The sequence below is a fragment of the Epinephelus fuscoguttatus genome, linkage group LG12, assembly GCF_011397635.1.
Source record: "Epinephelus fuscoguttatus linkage group LG12, E.fuscoguttatus.final_Chr_v1".
NCBI classification, from domain to species: Eukaryota; Metazoa; Chordata; class Actinopteri; order Perciformes; family Serranidae; genus Epinephelus; species Epinephelus fuscoguttatus.
This window is the reverse complement of record NC_064763.1, coordinates 40,777,108-40,803,742: the sequence shown is the minus strand read 5'-3', so window position 1 is coordinate 40,803,742 and position 26,635 is coordinate 40,777,108. Positions and strand designations below refer to the sequence as shown.

At 41.0% G+C, this 26,635-nt stretch overlaps 1 protein-coding gene across 1 annotated transcript; it reads left to right on the top strand.

Moving 5' to 3' along the window:
• Window positions 1–5,327: 5,327 nt before the first annotated feature.
• Window positions 5,328–16,061, top strand: si:ch211-284e13.4 (insulin receptor substrate 1-B). Its single transcript, XM_049592975.1, has 3 exons — window positions 5,328–6,033; window positions 7,445–10,597; window positions 15,846–16,061. Exons 1-3 carry the CDS (start codon window positions 5,685–5,687, stop codon window positions 15,851–15,853), a joined length of 3,510 nt encoding a protein of 1,169 aa, XP_049448932.1. The 5' UTR covers window positions 5,328–5,684; the 3' UTR covers window positions 15,854–16,061.
• The last annotated feature ends 10,574 nt before the right edge of the window (window positions 16,062–26,635 follow it).

Genomic DNA, 26,635 nt, shown 5'->3' with positions numbered 1-26,635 from the left:
GCTTTTAATGATGTGTGTATTGCTTTTAACATTATGTCGACATTTTCCACCAAATCATAGAAGACGTACACAACATGCAAACAAGACCCAAACTATCGCTCACTCTGGGTTTCACTGTAGCTTTACCTACAGTACATGTAGCCCATTACTGAAACACGCTGGCTGATTGTATTGTACAACTGTGTGTTTAATAGGACAGCAATAGGAAGACCTGATTTCTGTGACATACAGTATATCTGCTCCGCACTGATATGCACAATGTCTGAGTCAATTGACTGAAATTATTATCTCTTATAATGTGCTTCAGCAGATTGAGCCTTTTCATGTGTATCGCAGTCTTCTAGAGGAAGCCATTATTTTCTTTTTGGGCTCTCCAGGACCCCAAACTGTGGCTGTATCTGAAGGTCCTCTGAGAACAAATGTTCACTAAGTCGCTCCCGTACCCAACCCCAGGGGATTTAACAGAACATATGGGGGAAGCATGCATGGGAAAAAAGGGGAAGACAGAATCCTCTGAGTCATTTCTCCATGTATATACTGTAAATTTGTACATAGATAGTTTGTCTTTGTGTCCTGCAGGGTTAGGGGCTTTTTAGTGGAGTGTTTCTTTCTGCTTGGGTTCCCTAAACCTCTGATACAAAAGGAGATATCAACAAAACATAAGGGTTTAATCACAGTGCATTCAAGAAGCAAGTAACCGCATTGTTCGCTCACTCTCTGTCGGGCTGCTAATTGTCTGCTGCAGCACTGATACTGAAGCAACAATAGGCAGGCAATGTCAGGATGTGATTTTTCCTCCAACAGCTGTTTCAGTCTGCGGACATTTCTTCCTTCAGAGCTCCCTGGCTGACCATTTCCAACATGCTGTCACAGTGGCTCAGCATATGGACCAAAAAATGGACATCTGACGACTTGATTATCAGGTGGCTCGTGGTGTGGGTCTTTGACACCAGTGTTTAGCACTGGCTCTTCAGGCACGATTAAACCCTGGACAAAGAGGAAACGCAGAATTCTGAATCAAGACGAAGATCGCAAAAAAGAAAGCTGTCTGAATGTTTCTTTGATGGATGTCTAAAGAACAAAATGAAGTTATTCTGTTGAGTAGGTAGGACCTACTTTTGCTAGATTTTTAATCAATTTGCCAAATAGATTGATCTCATCAAAACTGAATGGACTGTATTGTTCATTCTGAAAGTGTTCTCAATGTGTTTCTGTAAATAAATTATGGTTTTAGTGAAGATTGTGTCATCATATGTGTGCTTCATTGCCAACTCTTGGGTCAAGTCTTGATGTGTTGACATGGATGGATTACTGAACGGGCCTACCAGGCATAGGCCCCTGAGTTTCACCTGCAAAATGTCACTCAATTTAACACACACCAGCCAGGAAGAGACTCAAAAAGACCACAAAGAGACACGAAGGAACTACTAAGACACACAGAATTGCTTTGAAGAGACACAAAATGACTGCAAAAAGGAGGGAAACACCCACAGAGAGGAGCAAAGCTGTCAAAAAGGACACAAAATTACACAAAATAACTATAAATGAGGCCAAACGATCACAAAGACACAAAAAAAATGACTTTAAATAGGCACAAAATGACCTCAAAGAGACAAAGAATGACCACAACACATTAAAAAAAAAGAAATGAAAACCATCACAAAGTCTGTGTGTTTTGCTCCTACGTAGGAGCGGTGGTGGGGCCCTTTGCACGTCTGTGCTCAGGGGCCCATTGTCTCATAATCCGCCCATGTGTTAAGACTGTTTTCCCAAATGGTGCCCTGACAGTACATTAAGTTATAATTCCAAACAAGTACAACAGTAAATCATAAGTTCAATTACGGCCAGTAAATCACGCTTTAAATGTCAGGCATGTTATTTACAGCCTGATTTTTTTGTGAGTTAGTGTGTTTTATCTGTCAAAACTGATTCATATTTTTACAATTATAACAAGCTTTAAGCTTTGAAATAGCAGTGTTGTGAATTGGCTAAGGATTTGGGAAAAAAAGGGGGTGACGTTTAAAGTATCGGCAACACTGAAGCGCCACATACTCATGAAGAAGAGACAGTAACTCAGTGGAAGTCTGACCATTTCACTGTAAATCACCAGGCAAGTTACAGTGATGCTAACAAGCTTTGGACTGCTTTTACTCTGTTTTCTTCTGTAGTGGAATAATCCTATAAAAATGTAAGGATGGCTTTACATAATGTAACATCTGTGCAATACACTGCACACCATAAACACACTGTGTGCTTTTGTCATAAATTTCATTCTGAATATTGCAAATATTAAATGATTCATGATGCTGACTGAGTGTCTGCTGAAGCACAAAACCCATGGAGCACATGTTAAGTTACACCGTGCATCCTACAACAGACAACAGCTTAAATTAATCATGGATCAAATCACAAGTTTAAAAATAAAGAAAAACAGAACCCTTTTGTGAAAGACAACATTTGCGTCTTTAGGTCTTGAGATCTTAAAATAATCCTTAAATGCTATCATGGAATAACACAAGACAATACATTTAAAGGTGATTTTGTGAAAGGATTAAAATGTTATTGTCCAGATCCTACACATCATGTCTGCACTGCTAGCAGGAATATCTAAAAGTGATAACAGTGCCCTGAGGACAATGTCTGCTCAGAAGCAATTCGTATTTCTGCCACTAACAGGGGTTGCTATGAGGACAATTTGATCAGTTTGACAGGTTGCTATGCCAAACCTTTTTTGGCACTTTGGTGGCGTAATCACACCCCTGGGATTTAACCACAGACTGTGCTGTCGACAGTATGAGACACTTTCCTTCTAGACTCATATGTTGTGTGGCTTTTTCTTGCGTAGGGTATAAATGAGTTTATGTTATAGACATGTGCATTATTCAGTAATATTCTTGGTCCTTTAAGTGCCACTGATGCTCCAAACCCTCCAGGTGAGCCTATAAACTACAAGAGGCCAATTAACTCAATGTATATTAGAATATAGCCGACTGCTGTGTAAGTTTTACTCATGTTTTTTTTTTTCACAAATTTAATTGGATTAATGCCACACTGTATGTTATCTTCAGCTCAGACTGGAATTTCTTTCAAGGGATGGTCAAGACAATCAATTTGCAGCTGCCCAAGGGGTTGCTGAAATATCTTTACATTAATTTAAACACCTGGAACTGAGTAGGAATAATCAGCTAAGTGGACACTGATAAACCCAAACACAGCAACACAATTTCCTGTCACTATAACAGGCCTATTAGACTAAATCTCTCTAATAGTGTCTCTGTAGGGAGTTACTTTATCATCATGTGCCCCTTGTGTCTTCTGTACAGGCTTGAGTTCTGCAATATATGCATGCATTTAATGTTTGCATGACATTCAACAGTGCTACATCGAGGCCTATAGCTGCATAAGCCCTGACCTCTCAAACAGTTCTGCAGATGTTTTCCTCCTCCTCAGTCAGTGGGCTAAAATCCCCCCCAAAAAATAAATGCCGAATCAAACAACATAAATTATCCGATCGTCCACGTGATCATGCACGAAGCCTTCCCCGGCTGAACACCGTGTTCCTCCGTGCACCCCATCAGTCCCGAAGCCCCCCTGGCATTTGACTGGCACCGGCTTGGAGGTGCCAGTCTAGCAGAGGCTGAGTAAAGACAGCCAGCGAGAGCCAGGCGGGACCGGAAGTAGGATAGATTGGCTTTCACAATTAAAGCATATTGGGTTGTAGGACCCACTTCCACTGATGTGACAACAACATGAGAAATCACCTAAATACTGCAGTGACCCAGTGTGTGTGTGAATTGTATCAGAGCTCATTTATAGCCAATGTACAGAGTTAAGTGCAGCATATTTATTATCATAACTCTCAGCTGACCAATGGAAAGGTGACATAAAATTGTGTTTTTATCTCAGGACTGCTGACTTTTACTCACTGTCTGAGGTGAGCTACAGAGGAAGCTGCAGGTGAGGGAACAGTATGCCTGCACCTGTGTTGTGCTTGTCCCACACGCATGGGTGGATTATGAGATGATGGGCCCCCTTGCAAAGACACACAGAGGGCTCCACCACGTCTTCTCCAGAGGAGCAAGACACACAGATTTAACAGCTGTTTATCCTCTTTTTGTTGTTGTTTTGCACCTTATCATAGTGGTAATGCATCTCTTTGTGGTTTGGGTTGTTTTACGAGTTACGAGTCTTTTTTTTTGTCTCTTTTTGCAGCTGTTTTGCATCTCTCTGTGGTCACTTTTGTGGTCATTTTTAGCTGTTAGATTTTAAAAACCTACCCTTTGATGTTTGAACGTTAAAAGTTGAAGATAAAATCTTTGTGCATGGTTAATGCAAACAGTTTATATATGGCAAAATTTTAAATGAGACATGTAGAATGAAGTGATTTTGATGAGATATCGCTATTTTAAGCTTAGATTTAGTTGTGTTTTTCTCCTAATGGAAGCATTTGTCCCACATAATGTGTTCAAGGACCATCGGAAATTTGAAAACCCAACAATAATTTCTGTTTTTACAGTTTCTAGCTGTGATAAATGGTGATTTTTAAAGAAAACACTTCTTTCAAACCAGGTTTGGAACGCATGTTTTCCTCTAAAAATTGATGGTAAAATAAATACAATTTTTTAAATTTAATATACTTTATTAATCCCTGAGAGGAAATTCAATTTTTTCACTCTATTGTCAATTACACACAGGTCTGAAAGACACACACGTGCACAAACAGGACCTATACATGCACTAAGTTCAGTGCCTTGCTCAAGGGCACCTCGGCAGTGCCCAGGAGGTGAACTGGCACCGCTCCAGCTACCAGTCCACGCTCCATATTTTGGTCTGGACGGGGACTTGAACAGACGACCCTCTGGTTCCCAACCCAAGTCCCTATGGACTGAGCTACTGCCGCCCTAATACAGCCATTTAAATTTGTATGCCTGTTTACTAAAACAGACACACACACACACACACACACACACACACACACGCAACAACAACAACACAAGTCCCTTCCCAGTGCTTAAAAAATTATTTGACATGCCTCACCCTTTTTGCACCCCTCCCCTCCCCTCTCATAAATAACGAACAGTCCCTAAGTGTTCATTCTAGTGATTCTGGACTCCACTTTGGACCCCTGGGCCTGGGAGGCATGTTCAGTACACCATCCATGCCTACATGCCATTTCGACCTTTGACCCTGACCAGGGTAAGTGATGAAAAAACTGATAAGCAGATGGTTAGTAGGCCTTAATGAATTCGGTGCTGATTTTATTTTGAAAATCTCCACCGGAAGTTCAATTTCTATTCCTCGTATCTTGACGGTGTAGGGTATCGACAGACTGTGGGCAACCTCAGACAGGTGGAGGAGATGTCCTTAAGCAGCTGAACTGCACCGTGGTTGGACCTGATCGGGCAGGACTGGGCTGGGCTGCAGGACGAGCAGCGGCGGACGCTGCTGTGCACGCTCGCTGCGCGGATCCTCCTGCAGCTGCTGGATTCACACTATGATGCCACATCCAAAACATGCTTTGGCTGATTCTCCCATCCTGAGCCTTCGCACACATGCTGGACACTTCAATGTGGACGCGGGGAGGACGAGTGATGTAGTTGCAATGGATTAATGAGGAGTACACATGGGCTTCGGTTTTTTCCCTGAGATTATTGGCGTCTAGTATTCATCACCCTGCCTTGGCCATGGAGAACCAAGCAGCCGAGCCGCAGAACTATGAAGATGTACAGAAAAGCGGCTATCTCCGCAAGCATAAATCAATGCACCGGCGATTCTTCGTGCTGAGAGCGGCCTCGGAGCATGGTCCTGCTCGACTTGAGTATTACGAGAACGAGAAGAAATTCCGCAGTAAATCACCTGTGCCCAAAAAAGTCCTGAACCTGGAGACTTGCTTCAACATCAACAAGCGGGCAGATTCCAAGAACAAGCACATGATAGTCCTTTATACCCGCAGCGAGAGCTTTGCCATCGCTGCAGACAGCGAGGAGGTCCAAAACGAGTGGTACCAAGCGATGCTGGACCTCCAGTGCAACTGTAAGATATGAAAAGTGTGATGTGATTCCTCCTGTCTGTTTCTGCATCAGGCCCTATCCTGCCCTAGGCTGTTTGTTCTCCATACACTATTTGGCTCGGCCATTCCTGATTGTTCACTGCATATCACTGGCTCGGGTGGTGTGAATATTTTTGCTGCGGCTCCAGTTTGGCCATTTAATCAGAATAAATCAGTCCAAGTTATGCAGTTTGGACGGTGTGTTTTCAACCAAGAGGCAGGTGGATCCGACTGAACTGAACGGGGTAGACCAACACGCTATGGGCGGCATGTGCTGTGTTTGTGCTGCACAATCTCAATACGCGTTAATACAGTTGTAACCTGCGGATCATTTTCTGTCAGCAAAATGATGCATTTCAATAGCATCTGCATGTAATATGGAGATAGGGTCGCCTTTGCTGACTGAAATACAGCCCGTTTTTCCACGACGGTGTATTTTTGCATGGCGCAGTGGGCATATAGCAACCATCCAAGGGATGCATCATATAGTAGTAGCCTATCGTGGTGCACTCCGCTGGAGCCTGTGTTTTTGTTTTTCTGCACAGCTCTGACTGCCGCTCGCCTAACCTACATTTGTGTTACACGGTGCTGCTGGTAGGGAGGAGATGGCATCGTCAGTGCGCTCTCACTGGAAAATGTGTTTCTGTTGGTTATCCTCGTGTTTACGTTGCTATCCTTATGCTGGAGCCGAACACCACCACCACCCTCACCCTCCCTGTTATCCTTTGCATTTCAGGCAGTTTGAGACTGATGGGCTTGCCCAGCTTTAATTTTGTCATGCTGTGGAACCCTGAATGGATAGACCCCCATTTTGTTGGGATTATGTCTCAGTGACAGACACAATAAAACACTGTCTTTAATTAATTTAATTTTACTGTATGCTTGTTTGTTATGTGCAGAGGGCTGCACAGAGGGAGCCTGAAACACCTAAACATATCAGGTTGTAATTCTCGGGGTGACCATGTCTAATCAATTATTTTCCTTGAGGAGGAGAGAACACCAGGTGTCATTTGTTCAGTGACAAAAAAAGGCAAAATTATATTGCTGTGATTTGTCATGTGATTGGCAATGAACTGAGCTGGGATGCATTATTTCACAATGGAGCACACAGCATTTCAGTAGATGTATTCTATACCTCCAAAGACTTAATTAATTAATTAATTATGAAGCTGTAGCTTAAAAGTGATTGTGACAAAATTAGCTGCAGCACTGTTGCTTGGCAGATGCAGTAGAGATTCTTGTATGTAGCAATTTAATTATCATAAATATTACTTTTTAGTGTCACCACACTGGTTTGTCATTTTTGCTTTGATCAGTATTTCAACAGGTCATGTTTTATGTAAATTTAGGTTGTTTCAAGATTGTTCATTTATTTATTTTTTATTGTTTCCCTAGGTAAAACTCCTGAAGACTATGGCAGTAGTGGAGAGTGTAGCTCTCCGTCTCCTATTCCAACCTTCAAGGAAGTATGGCAGGTCAAGGTTTGGCCTAAAGGTCTTGGACATGCCAGGAACTTGGTGGGCATCTACCGGCTGTGCCTCACTGACAAGACAGTCAACTTTGTCAAACTCAATTCTGATGTGGCAGCTGTGGTGTTGCAGCTGATGAATGTTCGCAGGTGTGGCCATTCAGAGAATTTTTTCTTCATTGAGGTGGGTCGCTCGGCGATCACCGGCCCCGGAGAGTTCTGGATGCAGGTGGATGACTCTGTGGTGGCTCAGAACATGCACGAGACCCTGCTGGAGGCCATGAAGGCCCTGAGTGAGGAGTTCCGTCAGCGCAGTAAATCTCAGTCTGTGGGGACGTCGTGCGGAGGCGGTACCGCTTCAAACCCCATCAGCGTCCCGAGCCGTCGGCATCATCCAAATCTGCCACCAAGTCAGGTGGGCTTCTCCAGACGAGCCCGTACGGAGACACCTGGAACTGGAGGCAGCAGCACTAGCACTTCACCTACATCGCGCCATGGATTCCCAAGGGCACGGACTGCCAGCATTGGAGCCAGGTCGGAGGAGGGCGGAGCAAGTGCCAAAGGGACATGGGCCAGCTCCAGCCCGAGTCTTAATGGTTCCTGCTCAACTACGCCAACGCTGAGACCCAAGCCCACCAGGGCCCCAACCCCTGCTAAGATTACCCTCAGCCTTGCACGTTACACGCCTAACCCTGCTCCCTCTCCTGCACCGAGTCTATCCTCCAGCTCTGGTCATGGCTCAGAGTGTGGCCTGGTGGGGGCAGCAGTGGGAGGCATGACGATCTGCTCCTACCCTCGTGTTTCTCAGAGAGTCTCTGTTTCAGGTTCACCGAGCGACTACGGCTCCTCAGATGAATATGGCTCCAGTCCTGGGGAGCACTCTCTCCTTGTACCCAGTCTGTCTGGACATCACGTGCATGGAGAGGGCTCCTCCAGCTATATAGTGATGGGACAGCGAGAGGGTCTCCTTGGTTCTCATCATCGCTCAAAAGGCCGACGGATTTTGCGGCGTTCATCTAGTAGGGAATCTGAGGCGGAACGGCGACTACTGAGTAAGAGGGCTTCCCTGCCTTTGGCAGCCCATGAACGGCTGACCCCGCATAGAAAAGATGAAGACGATGAAGATGATGAAGAATATGCCATCATGTCGCAGAGTGCTAACAGAGAGAGAGCTGATTTGCACCATGGCTCAGAGGGCCTGGCAGCTGGGGGCGGGCAGCTTGATGCAGTCGGGAAAAATAGGAAGAGGGCTGACAAAAGCAGGCGAGAAGTGGAAGGTGGAGCAGCTGTGGATAGCGGCTATATGTCAATGTTGCCTGGAGTGACGTCTCCTCCTGTTTCACTCTCTCTCTCAATAGGTATGTCTGACACCAGTGCTAAACCTGGGGCAGATGACGAGTATATGGCCATGACCCCCAACAACAGTGTGTCCCCCCCTCAGCACATCCGCCAGCCCAGCACAGAAGGCTACATGGTCATGTCTCCTAACAGCAGCAGCTCCACAGACCTGCACGGATTGGGCATGTGGGATAGCAGGGCCAGCATGGAGAGCCGGGCTGCCAGTGACTACATGAACATCTCACCTGTCTGCAGCCGCTCTGCCTGCAGCACACCGCCTTCCCACCCAGAACAGCACCAACTGCAACCAAAAATGTTCAATTCCTACTTCTCTCTGCCAAGAGCTTATCAACATACTCTCTACACTCGCTTTGAGGAGGACTTAAACAAAGGGGAAGGAAAAAAGGACAGCAGTGGGCATGATAGTGCAGGAAGGGGAGGGGGAGTGGGATACAGCAAGAGAAACAAAATTGCAGCGGGCTCTGCAGGAGGCTGTCAGCTCTCCATGTCTTCCTCTTCCTTCTCCTCCAGCTCAGCCAGCAGCGAGAGCCTGGAAGACAAGTCCATATCGGCAGGGAGAGGGTTAAGTTTATTAAGAACTGGAGGAGAGTATAAGTTTGCGGGGACATGTGCAAAGGATGGGCGTCATCATCAAAAACGTGGATCAAGTAGTAAGAGCCCGAAACAACAAAGGAGGGGTCGTCCCCTCAGCGTGTCTTCAGACATCACTAAGGCAAACACCCTGCCCAGGGTGAAGGAGAATCTGCAGCCATCAGTTTCTCAAAACGTCGGTGAGTATGTCAGTATTGTGTACAAGGAGGACAATAAGTATGGTGGAGGAAGACGTTTGGGGTCTGAACGTGGACAGCCTGTGATCCACGGAACCCTTCGGCCTGTGAATCAACCATTTCTCTGCCATGATAATCCCGCTAACCTTCCCCGCAGCTTCTCTGCTCCATTGTCCACCTCTGCAGAATACGTCAGCATGGATTTAGGGAAGTCCTCAACGCCCCTGACTCCTGTTAGATCCACATTCAGCACCCCACAGGGCCCACCAGCTGTTGCCCCCAAGGCCCGACATGAACACAGCACGTCCTCTCCTCTGGCAGCAGAGGGCAACACCGGGTACAGAACAAAGGTAAAGTCGGCAGCAATGCCAACAGACGCCTCCACTCCATTTATGGACAGCAAAGGTTCCGATCCCAGCATTTCAGCAAGACCTGCCATCCACTCTGGTCAGCCCTTATCCATTGAGCAGGAGACAGGCTTGGGCTTTTCCCCAGTCAAGTCCTTCCAGTCTCCTGAGCGGAGCAGCAGGTCGGTCCGAGGTGACCCACAGGGACGGCCGAGCCACCGTTCAGAGACATTTAACTCACCTCCCTCCCTGCCACGCCACACATCCTCTTCTACCTCCATCTTCCCGGAGGGCAGCCAGGCGGCGAGCCATCGGCATGGTTTGGATTGCTCACTGTGGGAAAACAGGCAGGCAGCTAGTTTATCTGCCACACCTCCACCACAAGCCTCCACCTCATCTGCTGAACAAGGCCTTAACTATATTGACCTTGACCTGGCCATTAAGGAGAGCCCTCAAGCCGGAGTGGAGCGTACCTCTGCCGCCTACAACATCGGAGGAAGCGCTATGGGCAGCAGCACTGGCTCCAGCCTCAACACTTATGCCAGTATTGATTTCTATAAGTCAGAAGAACTGAGAGCACACCAGAGCAGTAGAAAGGATGGTCAAGGTAAGTGCTGCTTGGAGCAAACCCATCTCATCCTAAAATATCTATTTCACCAAACAGAAGTTGAAGATTTTGTGTTCAGGAAATGTTCAGACATCCTACAACATTCTTAAATATCGCCTTTTATAATATTGTAGTTTGTGTCCTCTTAGATAAGGTTACAGTGCCCTAAGTGACACCTTCATTCTTCTTGTAGACCATCATGTTATCGGTGTCAGTTCTGGCCTACAGCAAACAATGGAGGGGGCACGTTTGATCAGCCCAGCTATTAATGCAATAATTAAATTCATATGGAAAATATTTCAAAACTATAAAAGAATGGTCTCTATTCTGAGATCTAAATTTGAACGGTTATATCAGGAGGAAAACAACCAAATGCGATTCAGGTGTCTTATATTCCTCCTCTTCGTTCGGTACAATAAAGGGTTGATTAACTCTTGAATGTTCGACTCTTTATAACCTTAAAACGAGTTGTTTGCATCTTTATTTTGTATGGAAGGAGCACATTTTGGTAGAGCTGCAGCGATTAGTCAATAGGGAGGAAACTGATCTCTAACAGTTTTTAAGCGTGTAAGTTTTAGGGACATCTGTTGGCAGATATTGTATGCAATAATTGTTGTGTTTTTGTTACCTTTGAATAAGCAGTTTATATCTTTATACAGAGCAGGTCGTCTTTCACGGAGTCCGCCATGTTGTTCTACAGTAGCCTAGAATGAACAAACCAAACACTGGCTCTAGTTAAGGCCATTCATGTTTTCCCATTGGCCACCGTGATTCTCCTACACGCTTGCCACAAGAGAGAAGTTTCAGTTTTGCAACCTCAGTGCTAAATATGATCATATTTTGAATATAAATCAATATACATATTCAATATATTTGTATTGAAGATAAATATAAATCTTCTCCAATGCTTGAAATTATTAGTTGATTAATGGATCAGTCAATGGACAGTAAATCAGTTTGAGTAATCAATCCAAAACTAACTGGTCCCAGATTTTCATTTCCAAATATTTGCTGCTTTTCTGAGTCCTATGTGATAGTGACAGTATGTGTGATGGTGTGCTGAGTATCTCTGGGTTATAGGCTGTTGCTCCGACAAAACAAGCTGCTTGATTTTCTTAACTTTAATAGACATTTTTACTATTTTCTGGCTTTTTAAAGATCAATACAATTAAAAGCAGAATTAATAATATAATAGTCTGATGGATTGAGACTGGAAATGTTTCGTAGTTGCCGCCCTAATTGTCGGTAACTTTCAAAAACAATTGGATGTGAAAAAAATATTTGAAAATAGGTGAAAGGGGAAAAAACCCGACATAATTCCTGGTAATGTTTGTCTAGCTGGATGTAAGCGTTTTATGTGATGTGCATAATCCACAGACAAAACTCATGTCTGGGTCTTAGTCACTCCTTCCCCTTTCATCCCTTCCTGATGTGTACCTTTGCTTCAAGCTGGAGGGCAGCACTGCGTTTCCCGGCCGTGGGTTGCCTGTAGAGTCTCTTATTATCACAAGTGGGTGTTCAGAGAGCAAAGCCAATTGATTTGTCTGCTGGTAATGAGCCATTTCACATAAATGGAGGTAGAGGGGAGAGAACACGGGCCAGGTGTTTATGTTTATGTGTGGGTGTGTTATCGGCTGCAGGGTTTCATATGGCTGCTGTGAGGTTTCCCTCACTGCACACATGACAAATGCTTAATGTAAAGTGCCTGATTGAGGGATGAATGAGAAAGTTCATAAGAGATTCATTGTTTTAACCATGAACAGATTATAAAGACAATGGGCCCCAGGGCACAGACATGTAGAAGGCCCCCTACACGTCTTTTTGTAGTTGTTTTGAGTCTTTTATGGTACTTTTGTGTCTCTTTGTAGTTCTTTTGAATCTTTTTGTGGTTGTTTTGTGTCTTTTTGTGGTTGTTTTGTGTGTATTTGTAGTCATTTTGACTCACTTTGTGGTTTTTTGATGTCTCTTTGAAGTCTTTTTGAGTCTTTTTATGGTTGTTTTTTGTCTGTAGTTATTTTGACTCTCTTTGTGGTCATTTTGTGTCTCCTTGTAGTATTTTTGAATCTTTTTGTGGACATTATGTGTCTCTCTTTGTAGTCTTTTTGCTGCCACTCATTTTGTTTCTCTTTGTAGTCGTTTTGTGTATCATTGTGGTTGTTATGCAACACTTTGTAATACTCTGTAGTTTTTTGCACCCCTTTTTGGCCATTGTGAGTCTCTTTGTAGATGTTGTGTTTCTTTGCGCCTCTTTTGCGTCTCTTTGTGGGTTTTTTTTTTGCTATTTGTGTCTCTTTGTGGTCTTTTTGAGTCATTTTATGATTGTGTTTTGTCTGTAGTCTTTTTGACTCTCTTTGTGGTCATCTTGTGTCTTTTTGAGTCTTTTTGTGGTTGTTTTGTGTGTCTTTGTAGTCATTTTGACTCTCTTTGTAGTTGTTTTTTGTCTCTTTGTAGTCTTTTTGAGTCATTTTATGATTGTGTTTTTGTCTGTAGTCTTTTTGACTCTCCTTGTGGTCATTTTGTGTCTCTTTGTAGTTGTTTTGTGTCTCTTTGTAGTTGTTTTGTGTATCTTTGTGGTTGTTGTGCAACATTTTGTAATGCTTTGTAGTTTTTTGCACCCCTTTTTGCCCATTGTGAGTGTCTTTGTAGCTTCTTTGTGCCTCTTTTGCGTGTCTTTGTGGTCGTTTTGTGTCTCCTTGTAGTCATTTTGTGTCTCTTTGTAGTCATTTGATTGACTTTCTGACAAGGAATTTTAAAAATGGAGGCTGGCCTTTTACATGTCAAGAAATAAAACCTGCAAGAGGCAGTATGTTAACATGTACTGTAACTATACAGGTAAATATAAATACTAATCAGAGGACTAAATGGAACAAACAACGTGTGCAGCTTATTTATTTGGAGCAGCTACGACATTTGCATGATTGATTCATCTAATGCTATTCAGTCTCTACGTGTACATGTATAATCATAATAATTGCCTAATTATTTAAATTGTGGATAGTTTATTTATGCATTTAACATGCATAGCAAGGAAAAGAAGGCCCTGTTAATATTCTGTAAATGACTCTTTCATGTAATTTTTCACACTGCGATTAATGATTGGATGTGCCTCCCCTTCTATAAGCTTCAAACCGTGCATTTTCATTAACTGCAGCCATATTCTAATAATGGAATTCAATATAAGAAGGCTGTACATGTGGAGGATGGCTGCTGTGCTGCAGCATATAAACCCCCAAATAAACAGGCTTCTCAACACTCAAATCATTTTGCTAATATCACATTACTCCACCTGTTTTAATTACATTTTAATTAGACGCCCAAATAAAAATGTTTATTAAAATACCAGATTTAGATTAAGATGTTTATTTGTGCCCTGTGTTTTAATTTCTGTATTGTCACATCTGCATTATGAGCGAAGTGTTCATGTGAACGCGGCTCTGGGCTCTACTGACGCAGTTTATTGTCTGGGCAAGATGCAAACTCTGATTCAGTGATGTAACTTAAATCCTCCAGGCTCTCTGGTGTTTGTGAATAGTTAATTATCTTTATTTGATCCACTTACAGCAATATGAGTAGTTATTAGTGAACAACACCGCAGCCTAGCCATGTTCCAACACTGATGAGCTTCATACAGTCCAAATATGAACCAGACTGCCTGAATCTTTGCGTCCTTTAAAACAGCGTGCAGCTCTAATCAGGCGATTCTTAAACTTGACAGAAATAAGAAAAAAATTATGTATAAATTTCTTAAATTTTTATTTTTGTCACACTTACCTGATACCAAAAGGAGCATACAAGAGTTAAATGATGGAGCAGCCATTATTTATATTACATAAAAAGTGGCCCTTTATGTGTTTTTTTTTCCTTTGTCGCCAGATTGTAGACGTTCAGCCCTGCTTCATTTTGAATTTAATACTGATCTAATATTAACTTCAAGTACAAATGACAGATAAATACCCATTTTAATAAAATTTATCATATTTTATGTCTTTTTCATAAAAAATAACACCTGTCCTTTGGTATTACATTTCCATCACACTGCACAGAGTGTACGCTCAGGGAGGTTTCTTTTTTGGTGAAATTGGTGACCACAGCAATAGTCATGTGACAGGGCAGCACATGGAGGGAACATAAATAAGAAAATCAAGGTCAATTTTTGTGAAATCAAGAATATGTTTATAGCGTGCTGCAGGATGACGTGTTTTTGTAGGCCGACGCGGAAGTGAGAATCGCCCTGGTTCCCTCGTCAAAAAGATTTTTGGAATTTTTCTATTGGGTTTTGGAGTATTGCAAAAAAAAAAAAACGCAAACAAAATCCATGATGCATATTTCTTTTAAATGTTCAAATAATTAGAAACACAACATTTTGTTTTGTTTAGTTTGTGTATATTTAATGTCAATGCTATAACAGACATTAGCGAGCTTAAATATCATTAGATTCTTTTTTTGAAATGTGACAAAATGCCATTTCCACAACCTTCTCTCCATCACTTTGCTTACTGCGATGGAAAGGATATATGGTAATGGAAATGACAAGGCCACATTAGTGAGAAAATTCTATCAATATATTTCTCCAGACTAAATATGGACTGCACTCAAAAACAAAGAAAACAAATGCAGTGAAATGCTGAGATTGCAAACAATCATTTGACTGTGATGGATGGAGTAACTGGTTAGATCAAACCACAGGTAGATTTACAAGCACTTGTGTCTGCGCTTCTCTTGATGTGCAAACTATACTTTAATAAAGTTATTTTATATGGCAACTGTAGACCTCGAGAGAGAGAAAGAATCATTTGATTCCAAGCTGATAATCATAACCCGATGTTTGTTTGCTGCCTCTGACTTTTTTTCTGCTGACATGATCAGAAACCAGAGGACTTGTTTGTTTAGGTGGCTCATTAAAAAGAAGAAACAGTTGAAAATACCTGGAACAGATAAGTCTGATGCAAAGACACATAATATTGACATCTGCAACAGTGTGCGTGAGACTCCAATCAGAAAATCCCTTTTGAAAGATATCACGCGTCATGTGATATTTACCCAAGCAGCCAGCAGGAGCTCAAAAGCAATATGCTTCGGAGAATATATAATCTGGTCTAAACTGCCTCAGCTCCTGTAATTCACTGTGAATCATTATGTAAACCATGATAAAGGATAAAACACAAATGAATGTAACCAGTGGAAAACCCTTTTGTTTCTGAAAATGTGTGGCTTTAATTCCTCCCTGCTTTTGATTCTTTTCTTCCAGATTGTTGATCTCCATCTTGGATGTGAGCGTGACGCCGGTGTGACAGCTCCACAGTCAGTCTGTGAGGGGACGACCTGTTGCCACAACAGAACTGTACACTGGAGTCTGAACACTTAAAAACCTGGAAAACTCATCCCCATCCCGTCGGCTGTTTTATGTCAACCAAATGTGTGCCAAACACACACACACACACACTCTCACACACACACACACACACACACACAAACAGGGTAAAGAAAACAAAGGTTTGTCTTGTTTTGAACGAAAATGATATTTGATCATCATTTAACTTCAGGAAAATGTGACGTGTGATGGTGTGTGTGTTCTCAGGTGGCCACTATGACAAAAAAGTCCATCTGAGCATCTTAATTTAAAACACATTGTGATTGATGTATCAGCCAATCACAGCTCAGACCTTATTATTGGGTCAAACTTAAATCCTCAAAGTTTATGTTTCTACGTATCACCCTTTATCCAAAAGTTAAATGATCGTCATGTGTCATTTCTGACTCAAAATAAGAGGGAAATACAGTTTGGCAGAGGTTTCATACACTCATACACGCTGTCACTGTAAACATATTTAATTTATAATATACAGTTGCCCAACAAAGCGTTTATACTTCCTCACCACTTTTCTTGTGCTACGGTCAGACTTCAAAATGTGCTTAATCTCTGAGGTATAATGAAGTACAGTTCACTGAGTTACACAAATGAAATTTAGATCTCATCGTTATATTTTCTGTCAGTTTTTCACACAAGAATAAAATGGCTGTGTGAAAATCCCACACATCTTATGCAACGTTTATGAAATTCACAGGAGTGTAAAAGTGTATTAAATGGATATGATTCCATTTTCACACTGCAGTCAACATCACATTGTTGCACTCGTGCTCAGAGTTGATCTTTAAGTTGTAGTCGAGCAACGAGAACAATCGCTTTCTTTTTTGTGCTCTCCAAACTGTCAAAGTGTAACTCTGTGTTTTTCCACACAGAGTTGAGCATTATCCCTGAAGCTTTAGCTGTGTACTCACACAGTATACATGTTTATACAGCCCCGGCTTTGATTACGCACAAACCAAACATGTCCTGTCATGTCCTGTGACTGATAATCAAATGGTGCCAGTATGAAAGTCCACTCAGTGCATCTCAGTGCTTTGAATGGAAAGTTAAGTGGTCACTTGTCTGCCCAGTATGCAAACACCCAGTGTGTATTTAAAATCATTTCTTTATTGTGGTGCATCGTGACAAAGAGAAAACTGTAATTACTTTTTATCCCAAAATACAAGTGAGCATATTTACACATACGACACTTAAACCTTCAGTAACTGCAACTAACAAAGAAAAAAATCACTGGACTCACATGTGCTTTATTTGTGCTGCAGCTAAAACGCTGCAGGAAAAGTCGCAACATGACGGCACTTTAAGGGAGTGATGGATGTCACAGAGATCCTGCAGAAAGGCAGGTGCGTAGATAAACAACAATGCATTTATTCGATAATCACAGTACGCAGCATTGCATAAAAATGGCCAAATTAACATAACATTCTTCTGCTGTGCATGTAAACAGCTTAATCAAATTGGCTTCAAACACGCAGTAGAGACAATAATGAGATTGTATGTATGTAAATGTCCTCAGTGAGATGTGTTGAGAGGGCCTGATGACAGACTTGTTAGTGAGGGAAGCTGAATAGTTTTGAAATCAATGGGATGAGGAAAAAATTAAAGGAGGCTCCCCCCGCCAAAAAGAAAAAAAAATGATAATAATAATCACACAACCCTCCCTCTTTTCTGACCCTTTCTACCCCACGTCCCAAGACCAATTGAAGCTAATTCTATATAGTGGCCAAACATGGAATTACAGCGTCTGGGTCCGACACATGATGCCATGGCACCCAAAACCACTTTTTTCCATAGACTTACAGTCAGTACGTTTACATGGACAGTTTAATTCCACTTTCATTCGGAAGGAAAGGCCATTCTGATTAAAAGTGGTCATGTAAACGGTCATTCCGATTGAAAATTAAATCCGATTAAAGGGGGTGGTTTATTCCGTTTGTCATTCCCAATGAAAGAATTTCTCGCACTTGTATACACTCATTCCTCTTTAAGTTCATTCCGGTCTTTCTGCACATGCTTGTTTCCTTGCCCTTCTGGCGCACATAGCAACGGGCTGAGATAGAGCAGTCGGACTCGTTGCACTCACCGGTTTCCATATGCCAAAGCACGGTCTTCTATCTCCCTTCTTCGACCTTCTACCTCCCTTCTCCTCCTCAACAGACGAAGCATTAGCAGAACAAGGTTGTTGTCGTACTGCTGCTTCAAGAATATAAGCAAAACAAGCCTGAAAAAGGCACTAAGACCGGCGTCGTCAAGCATCTTGTTATCCGGAACGAGGACTACGTAAACACGTAACATCCGCCCCGCCCACTATCCAATCAGAAACCTTCCCTGCCCCAAACCTTGCGCAGACCCGAATAAAGGTGATTAAACTGATCTCCTGTGTAAACCCTCATTCAGAATGAATATTTCTCATGTAAAGACTTTAATTCCGAATGATTTCATTCAGATTTATTTCATTCTGAATGAGAAGCCATCATGTAACCGCACCCAGTGTGAAAGAGATGTTTGTTAATCAGTGGACACATTTTCTTGAGTGTCACAACCCCAGCAAAATGACTCGTTGCACTGTTGGGATCCATTTCATCTGATAACATTTTGAAAGTTTAGAAGACACGCACAATTAAATCATTTTTATCCTGATTGAAGTTAGTGGAGGGCTAAACCGGAAGTTAGCCATTAGGCTGCAGTAAGCTAGCCGCTCAGCTTGCACTATGGGCCCCACGGTGCGGCACATCCAAGGAATTTCACATTACGGGAATGGAGTCTTTTTGGCTTCATGTGCTATTGAGTAGCTGTTTCTGAACATGGCCCCGCCTCCAGAGCTGTATCCAGTTCTCTTTATACATCCTTGCTCTACCCCACCTAGCAATTTTCATACAATCCCTAACTACAGCTCACATAGGAAGCCATACGTATTTGTTAGTAAGATTATACGATACAAATGAGACTGGACTACAAATAATAATATTTATGAAAACTGTACAAACAACAGTATAAAATTATTTAGCACTTTTAGTCGATTATTACCAAATAAGACCTCATGTTAATGCGTTTTGAGCCTCTGTAGCACAAAAAAGTGAAAAAAGTCAAAGTGCAAATACTTTTTTTGGCAACTGTGCTTTTCTATGATAACTGTATATTATACTATAGTATATACTACAGTATACAAGTAGAATGACAGAAACTATAGTACATACTGTAGTCTGTTTTCTTCATTTGCATAACAGTTAACACAATTCTAATATAAAGTGACACATTACAATGGTATATAAAATATACAGTATACATATAATGATTAATACTATATAGCCTAGATATCTATATACTCTTTTATAAAGTGCCTCATTTTTGATTGTAGCTGTTTTTACACAGGTAATCTTAAAATGGGTTGTGAAAATGGACATAAAACAGTGTTGTTTCTCTCCTGAGTCTAAATTGTGAATATGCCGAACTTTACAGACGACAGACCGGACACTTATATCACTATCAGTCAGCCATAATCAAATTGCCTTACTGTGTTTTATCAGAAACATGAAAAAAAAAATCTCATTTTATGTGTTTTTTTGCAGTGCCTAACACTTCAGCCACAATGTAAGCACTCCCTCGCTCTTTTGTTTGGCTTCGTCAAGCTGAGGTTTGGCCAAAAAAGAAAAGAAAAGACCATCTCTTTCTCTCGTAGTTTCACACCCTGGGACGCATCCACTTCAGGCCCCCCCTCCCTCTTTTTCTGTTTGTCCGCAAAACTGACGGCCTGTTGCAGATGGGACGTCCTCCATCTGAAGATTATTAGCGGACACTGCTGCTAATAGCTTGCAGAAAAAATAAATTAAGAATCACATCTTGTACATGATAATTCTACACTGTATAGACTGTATTGTCAGATCAGATTTTTAATCTTACCCTGTTTTACACCAAGAAGATGAACACAGTTGACAGTGTCTTGTATATAAAATAAGTTGTCCACTGATAAAGCAGGCTCGTACTCAGTATTTGAAGGAAAATGAAATATGTATATTTTGAACCCCTAAACAGTCATGAAAGGAGTTGATTTTACCTCCACAGAGCAGCCAGTAGTGGCGTGTGACCGCTTATCTGGGCTCAAAACAGTGTTAACATGCTTGTGTGTTGCTCTTATTATTTGGACGTGGATTATCTGGACGTGGATTCAGTTCCCAGAAGGTGTGAATAGTACTACTTCTCTCTCTTTTCCTCTCTACACTCAAACGCAGGACTTGGTCGAATACCATGAGACCATGAGCCGTTCCTCATTTACTTTCTCATTTATTCCATTCATGACATTCTGCTGCTGTCAAACCAATTGCCAAAAAAGAGTCTGACAACAATTCAAATGTCTACCATGAAGATAATTTGCAAAGAGTAGACACGCATAATCAGTGGCAGAGCTGATTCACATGGACAGCCACTGGGCCAAAAAATAAGTCGTTAAAATTTCAATGGAGTCAAACTTTTTTTAAGCAGTGTTTTTCTTAAGGTAGTGTGACTTATAGTTTATGACAGGTTGCGTACTGTATCCAGAGCCGCTGACGGAGAGTTTGGCCATGTTGTGACATTAGTGATACTGTATATTCAATCAGGGTGTGTAGGTATACAAAAAATAGTCTGCTGGGTATGGCGTTGCAGTTTCAAACACTAATTGCAGTGACCAAACTCTTTGGATCCAGGGCTCTGGCTGTGTGTATACAGGGTACAAACGAAGAAGGCTTTCTTGATGTATTTTTGACACTGGTAGCTTTTCCCACATTTAGATTGAGTTTTTATTTCACTTACCAAATTAATTTTGACCCTGTGGCAGATATTAAATGCTTAAAGGGATAGTTCGGATTTTTTTGAAGTGGGGCTGTATGGGGTACTTACCGATAGTCAGTGTATTAAATACAGTAGATGTCATTCGACAAGCCCCCAGTTTGGAGAAGCAGGCTGGAGTCGGACACAGAAGCTAAGCAATGTACTGCTGTGGGTGGGAGTCAGCAACAAAATGTATTTTAACCACCTAAAGGAAGCCCCACCCAAAAAAGCAATATCAGTTTAAGTGTGTAATGCAAGCTCATAATGACGGGAAAGCCGTTAACATCTTCAATTCCCCATCTATGCTCTCGCCAGAGCTACCAGACTCCATTGACAAAAACAGCAATTTAAAAATCGCTGAACACGGGAGCTGCTGGTGTACAGCTGCCTCAGTCAGTTTGTTAGTTTGTCTTATTGTGTGACTGTCATTAATCCAAACCAACCCTTTTAAACACCGAAGTCACACAATAACACAAACAAACAAACTGTGTGAGGCAGCAGTAGACCAGCAGCTCCTGTGTTCAGCAATCTTAAATTGCTGTTTTTCTCAATGGAGTCTGGCTTTGAAGAGAGCGATATCACAGCTTTATTTTCCAGTTGGAAATCGCTCTCTGACAGCAAGGTAAAGCAGTGAAAATATTCTAAATATACACCCACTTATAGTGACATTGATTTTTTTCAGGTTGACCACTTTTTTTTTAGGTTTTTTTTGGGGGGGGCATTTTTTGCCTTTAATGGACAGGGCAGTTAAGTGTGAAAGGGGGAGAGAGAGGGGGGATGACATGCAGCAAAGGGCCACAGGCTGGACTCGTACATGGGGCACCTGCTCTACCACTAAGCCACTGATGCCCCAGGTTGACCTTTTTTTTAGGTGGCTAAAATATATTTTGTCGCGGACCCCTCCACAGCAGTACATTGCTTAGCTTCCATGTCAGACTCAAACCTGCTTCTCCTAACTGGCGGCATGCTGACTAACATCTACTGTATTGTATACTGTCTATGGAAAAGTACCCCGTACAACCCCGCCTAAAAATATCTGAACTATCCCTTTAACTGCACACGCACGCTGATACACATAAAAAACCAAATCTGAGTGTTTTCATCCTGGAGGAGAAAAGGTTTAGATATTTACTCTGACCCAGCCCTCAGCCCACATCTGAGAGGACACTCAAGTGCCTGGCTGTGGTGTCTGGTCTTTAATCACTTATGTTTAAGTTAATCTCAGTGCAAAGACAGAAATTCAAACCAGCTTCAGGAAGTCTTCCACGCATTTCTTAAGTATTCAGTTGGAGATGTGCGCAACAACTGGCCCACATTTCCTTTGCAAATGACGCGTTCCTCGTGCCAAAGTTTTACGGTGATCTCTGAGCACTTGAGACCTGTGACACCACACTAACACAAAGTTTGATTTGGGTTTTTACAAATTTGTCAGGCACTTGTCGGTCACTGTTTTTAATCCTATGAAGTGAAAAATGTATGATTGAGCACAGCCCACTACTGCCAACAGTTTGTGCTCACTGCTGAGAACTTTATTGCCAAACTCTTGGATAACAAATCCATACAACTACATGGACTAGTTCCACTTTTATAACTTGTGTTACTCTTTCGTTGAAGTGATCTTTTATAATCTCTTTGTTATTCCTTCAGTGTAACTCTTCTAATTGGGGATTACCAAGATTCTCTGACTGTACCTCATAATCTCAAGTTCGGGCAGACGTAACAGTTGGTAGTAAAGCCCCTTGGAGAGTCTGAGAAGGGTTCAGAATATTACTGACGTCAAATACAAGGAACGCATGGATTTGGGTAAATATCATTTAATGTATTGTGCATTCAAAACTTCTTAAACAGCGTGAAGCGCTCTGCAGTGTTTCCATTCTCATGACATGCGGCTGTCATACGGAAACGCCTCTCATCTGCCAATCATCAGAATTCTGCCAAGTGTTTGGGTTTAATCAAACGCAGAGACTCGTGTCGTCTCTTGAGAACATCTCGTGATGATGCGTTGAATACGAGGCACATAAGTTGCTCATCAGACTCTAACTGTGGGAAATGATACTGTATGTACAATCAGGAAAGCGATTATAATTACAATGGAAAGAGCATTGTATGTATTTTAAAGCTATTGATACTACTTTGATAATGATGTAAAATGCAAAAAGACTGAACAGGAACTATAGGTATGTAAAGTATACTGTGTATAGAGGAGTTTGCTCCAGGGGAGGGATGGGCATGGGGTTCATTCTGTTCATGGCAAAATTGTTTAAAACAGAATATTGATGATTCTTGTCTGTGATGTAGACAACGTCAATGTTTGTTTTGGTTTTTTTGATAAAAGGCAAAGTGATATGAAAATGGAAAACTGTGTCCTTTTTTTTTTTTTTTTTTTGACCGCATGCCTGTTGAACTCAAAAGTCTACACTGAGGACGTGTTGAAATATGTAGTCAGGTGAGTCTTGACCAGGGATACTTAGCCTGCTTTGCCCAGGGGCCACTTTGGCTAAATGACAGCTTTCAGCCTTTCAGCATTTGCTCTTCTTACTCATCTTTGCCAAGAGGGAACTCCAGTTGCAGCAGCAACACACTGGTCAGGTGTTAGTGTGCAGCAGCTGCTCTTCTAGGATTTGGGGACAGTCAGGGCTTAGACGGGACCTCTGTCGGGGTGTCGTACCTTCAGTCAGTTAACAAGCTCTTTTATGATGCTGTGTTAAACACTCTGGCACCTTATTTACATTCAAGGTAAGAAAAAATTGGGGGGTTTGGGGACCTTCAGGCATCCTTGAAGGAGTTTCAGAGGGTCCCTAGAAATATGGGGAGCAGTTTATTTTCATAGATAAATTAATTTAAAAAGTTAGCACAACTGGAGCAAGAGCCACAAAAGTGACTACTCTGATCATACGTTTAACTTTATCTACAGTTATCTCCTCAACTGTGGACTATAGAATTTAACACCCAGAATTCTTTCAGATGGAGATACCTAAAGCAAAATCTTATCAGATGGAGCTGTGTGACCTAATGTGTATCAATTTAGGGGTCCTTGGCGAGCCACCTGGCACCCAATCACAGGCCACATTTAGCCCGCGCGCTCTAAGTTGACCATCACTGGTCTAGACTGCTGTAAGCCATCGCTGGAGTTTTTAAGGATTAGCCTGTGAACAGAGGGAACATGTATTTAATCCCAGGCTACTTTGTTTAAACAGATGGTATTTTGGCAGCATTTAAGTTCAGAGGTGAAAAACAACAATGTGACTTTGTGGTTATTTGGTTGTTTGACCAGCATATTTTTCCATTAAATCACCAATCTATAAGAAAACACTACACCAGGAGGTAAACTCGCCATCACTCATCAAGTCATTGCAATTAGTCATATTCAAAACATATATACTGAATTAAAATGTGAGGGAATGAGTACTGGTTTTGTAAAGCTCAACACCTCTAGTGACTTTTGCTACAAGCACAGAAACAAAAGACTCAGTTTAATTTCCTTCCAACTTATTTAATACTGATACTGAGCCAGATAAAGAAAATTACATTCAAACATTTTAGGTGTCTTGTGGGAATTAATAGAGCAAATTAAATAAGGTGTGAAAAGCCATAAAAGTCGGCAAAGTGCAACTTCTTAAACCCTCTTACACTGACTCATACTGTACAGTTAACAAGACAAATATATTTCGGTTGCACTGGAGTTTCCATCAGGACTCTGAGAGTTGTTCATGTCAATATTGTGGGAGTTAAACAACCAGCTGAGAAAAAGAGCTTGAATTGATCGGCTGTCTTGACCTTTGTCAGCAACATCGTTCACATTGCACACGTTCAGCTGTTTTGTTTTTTAATTCTGCGTTGGACAATTCTCTCTCTAAATTTAGAGCATCATTAAACTGTCGACATGTTAAAATACAGACAGATAAGACAAAGAATCATTTTCCTATTACGACAAGTCAAAATGTCAAATGCGGTGAAGCTTATCGCCAACACTTTTGAGTAACCTGGCTCATGGTTTTCGACCCCATCTTCGATAACCTCTGATAGTAGGCTGACAGCATCCATATTGGATTATCAGCGAATGCACACGGATAGATAGTTTTTATCTACTGGCTTGGAAAACATGACACACACACAGAAAGTCTGTACCTTACATGTAACATTGCAAAAAGTGCAGGGGGTGTTGTGTCCACCTTTAAAGCACTGAGCTTTTAATAAATGTTTTCCATGAGAACCGTGATTCATTTGAGAAAATACATTTGTAAGGTAAACTATTTAACTTTATGAAAACAATCACTCATTTCTTTTTTGCTAAGAACAAAAAGGCAAAGATAAAAAACAATGAGTGGCACATACTGTGAGCAGAAAATAATTCTTCTAGTTAAAAAAACTATAATACCTGTATTCACATGTGCAGCTGTAACTTGTGTTTTCTATAAGTATTAAACAGGGCTTTGTGACCTTTTGGCCTTTTTGTGAAAGAAAAACTGCATCACATCTGCACAGTGACCTTTAGTCAGCGCGTATGAGTTGGAACAGACTGACCTGAAGGAACTGAATTAACCAAGATTAGGGTTTTGTTTTGAGGTTTATGGGGTGCCGTTTGTAAAGTGGCTCACGCTGAAAATAACATCAACATTTTGCAACATTTAGCTTCAAACAATGTTTAAGAAAGTGTTGTGAATTTTTTAACGTCACCTTTTACCACATTTACAGCAATATTTGTTAACTTAGAAATATATTAAATAGTTAAATCTAAATATTAAATGTGGCACCTAAATGTTAAATGTTAAATCTAAAGATTAAATCTAAATCTAAATGTTAAATGTGGCACCTAAATATTAAATGTTAAATCTAAATATTAAATCTAATCTAAATGTTAAATTTTAACATTTTAAATGTTAAATTTTAACATTTAGATTTAGCATTTAGATTTAGATTTAACATTTAGATTTAGATTTAGCATTTAGATTTAGATTTAACATTTAGATTTAGATTTCATATTTTGATTTAACATTTAGATTTAGATTTAGCACTTAGATTTAGATTTAACATTTAGATTTAGATTTAATGTTTAGATTTAGATTTAATATTTAGATTTAATATTTATATTTATATTTATAGTTAGCATTTAGATTTAGATTTAGATTTAATACTTAGATTTAACATTTAACATTTAGGTGCCACATTTAATATTTAGATTTAACTATTTAATATATTTCTAAGTTAACAAATATTGCTGTAAATGTGGTAAAAGGTGACATTAAAAAATTCACAACAAAAAAATGTGTCATTTTAGTAAGAGAAACTGGGTTAAACTTTTCACCTTTGTGTGAATCTACAACACATGAATGATAGACAATCATGCTAACCCAGATAGCCTGTAGTTATGTATGTACCACAGATTGGATTGATAAAGATTGTTGTAGCAGGCAACATTAAAATTCACAAAAACCAAAAAGCAACAAACCAACATACATTGACTGAGAGGGACGAATGGAGGTTGGAAACAAACCCAACCAGCAGGGGGCATGGTAACACCGTCTGAGGAGTTTATTTTGAAAAGCAAAAAAGAATGTGAGCCGGAAGCTTTTACGTTTACGCTCCATATCAAAGATCGTAAATTAGGATCATCACTCAGTGGCTATATCTCTATATTACTGTATCTGAACATCCTGTAACGTTACATTTAACGAATCACACACTATTATTTTACTAATCAGTATAAAACGGGGATAAAAAAGATATTGACTGCGACGGTTTCCGAATTCTTTCTAATGTTGTACACATTTTTGTAAGTGTGTAGCTTCATGTGAAAACTTATGAATTCGAGATTTTTATTTGTGTTCACTGGCAGTATTGTTATTAATAACACTGGGCACACA

What these genes read in the sequence shown, in the direction of transcription:
- si:ch211-284e13.4 (XM_049592975.1), top strand. Translation starts at nt 5,685, where the DNA reads ATGGAGAACCAAGCAGCCGAGCCGCAGAACTATGAAGATGTACAGAAA. An exon ending in GCTGGACCTCCAGTGCAACT is followed by an intron (nt 6,034 to 7,444) that starts GTAAGATATGAA and finishes TTGTTTCCCTAG; the next exon opens with GTAAAACTCCTGAAGACTAT.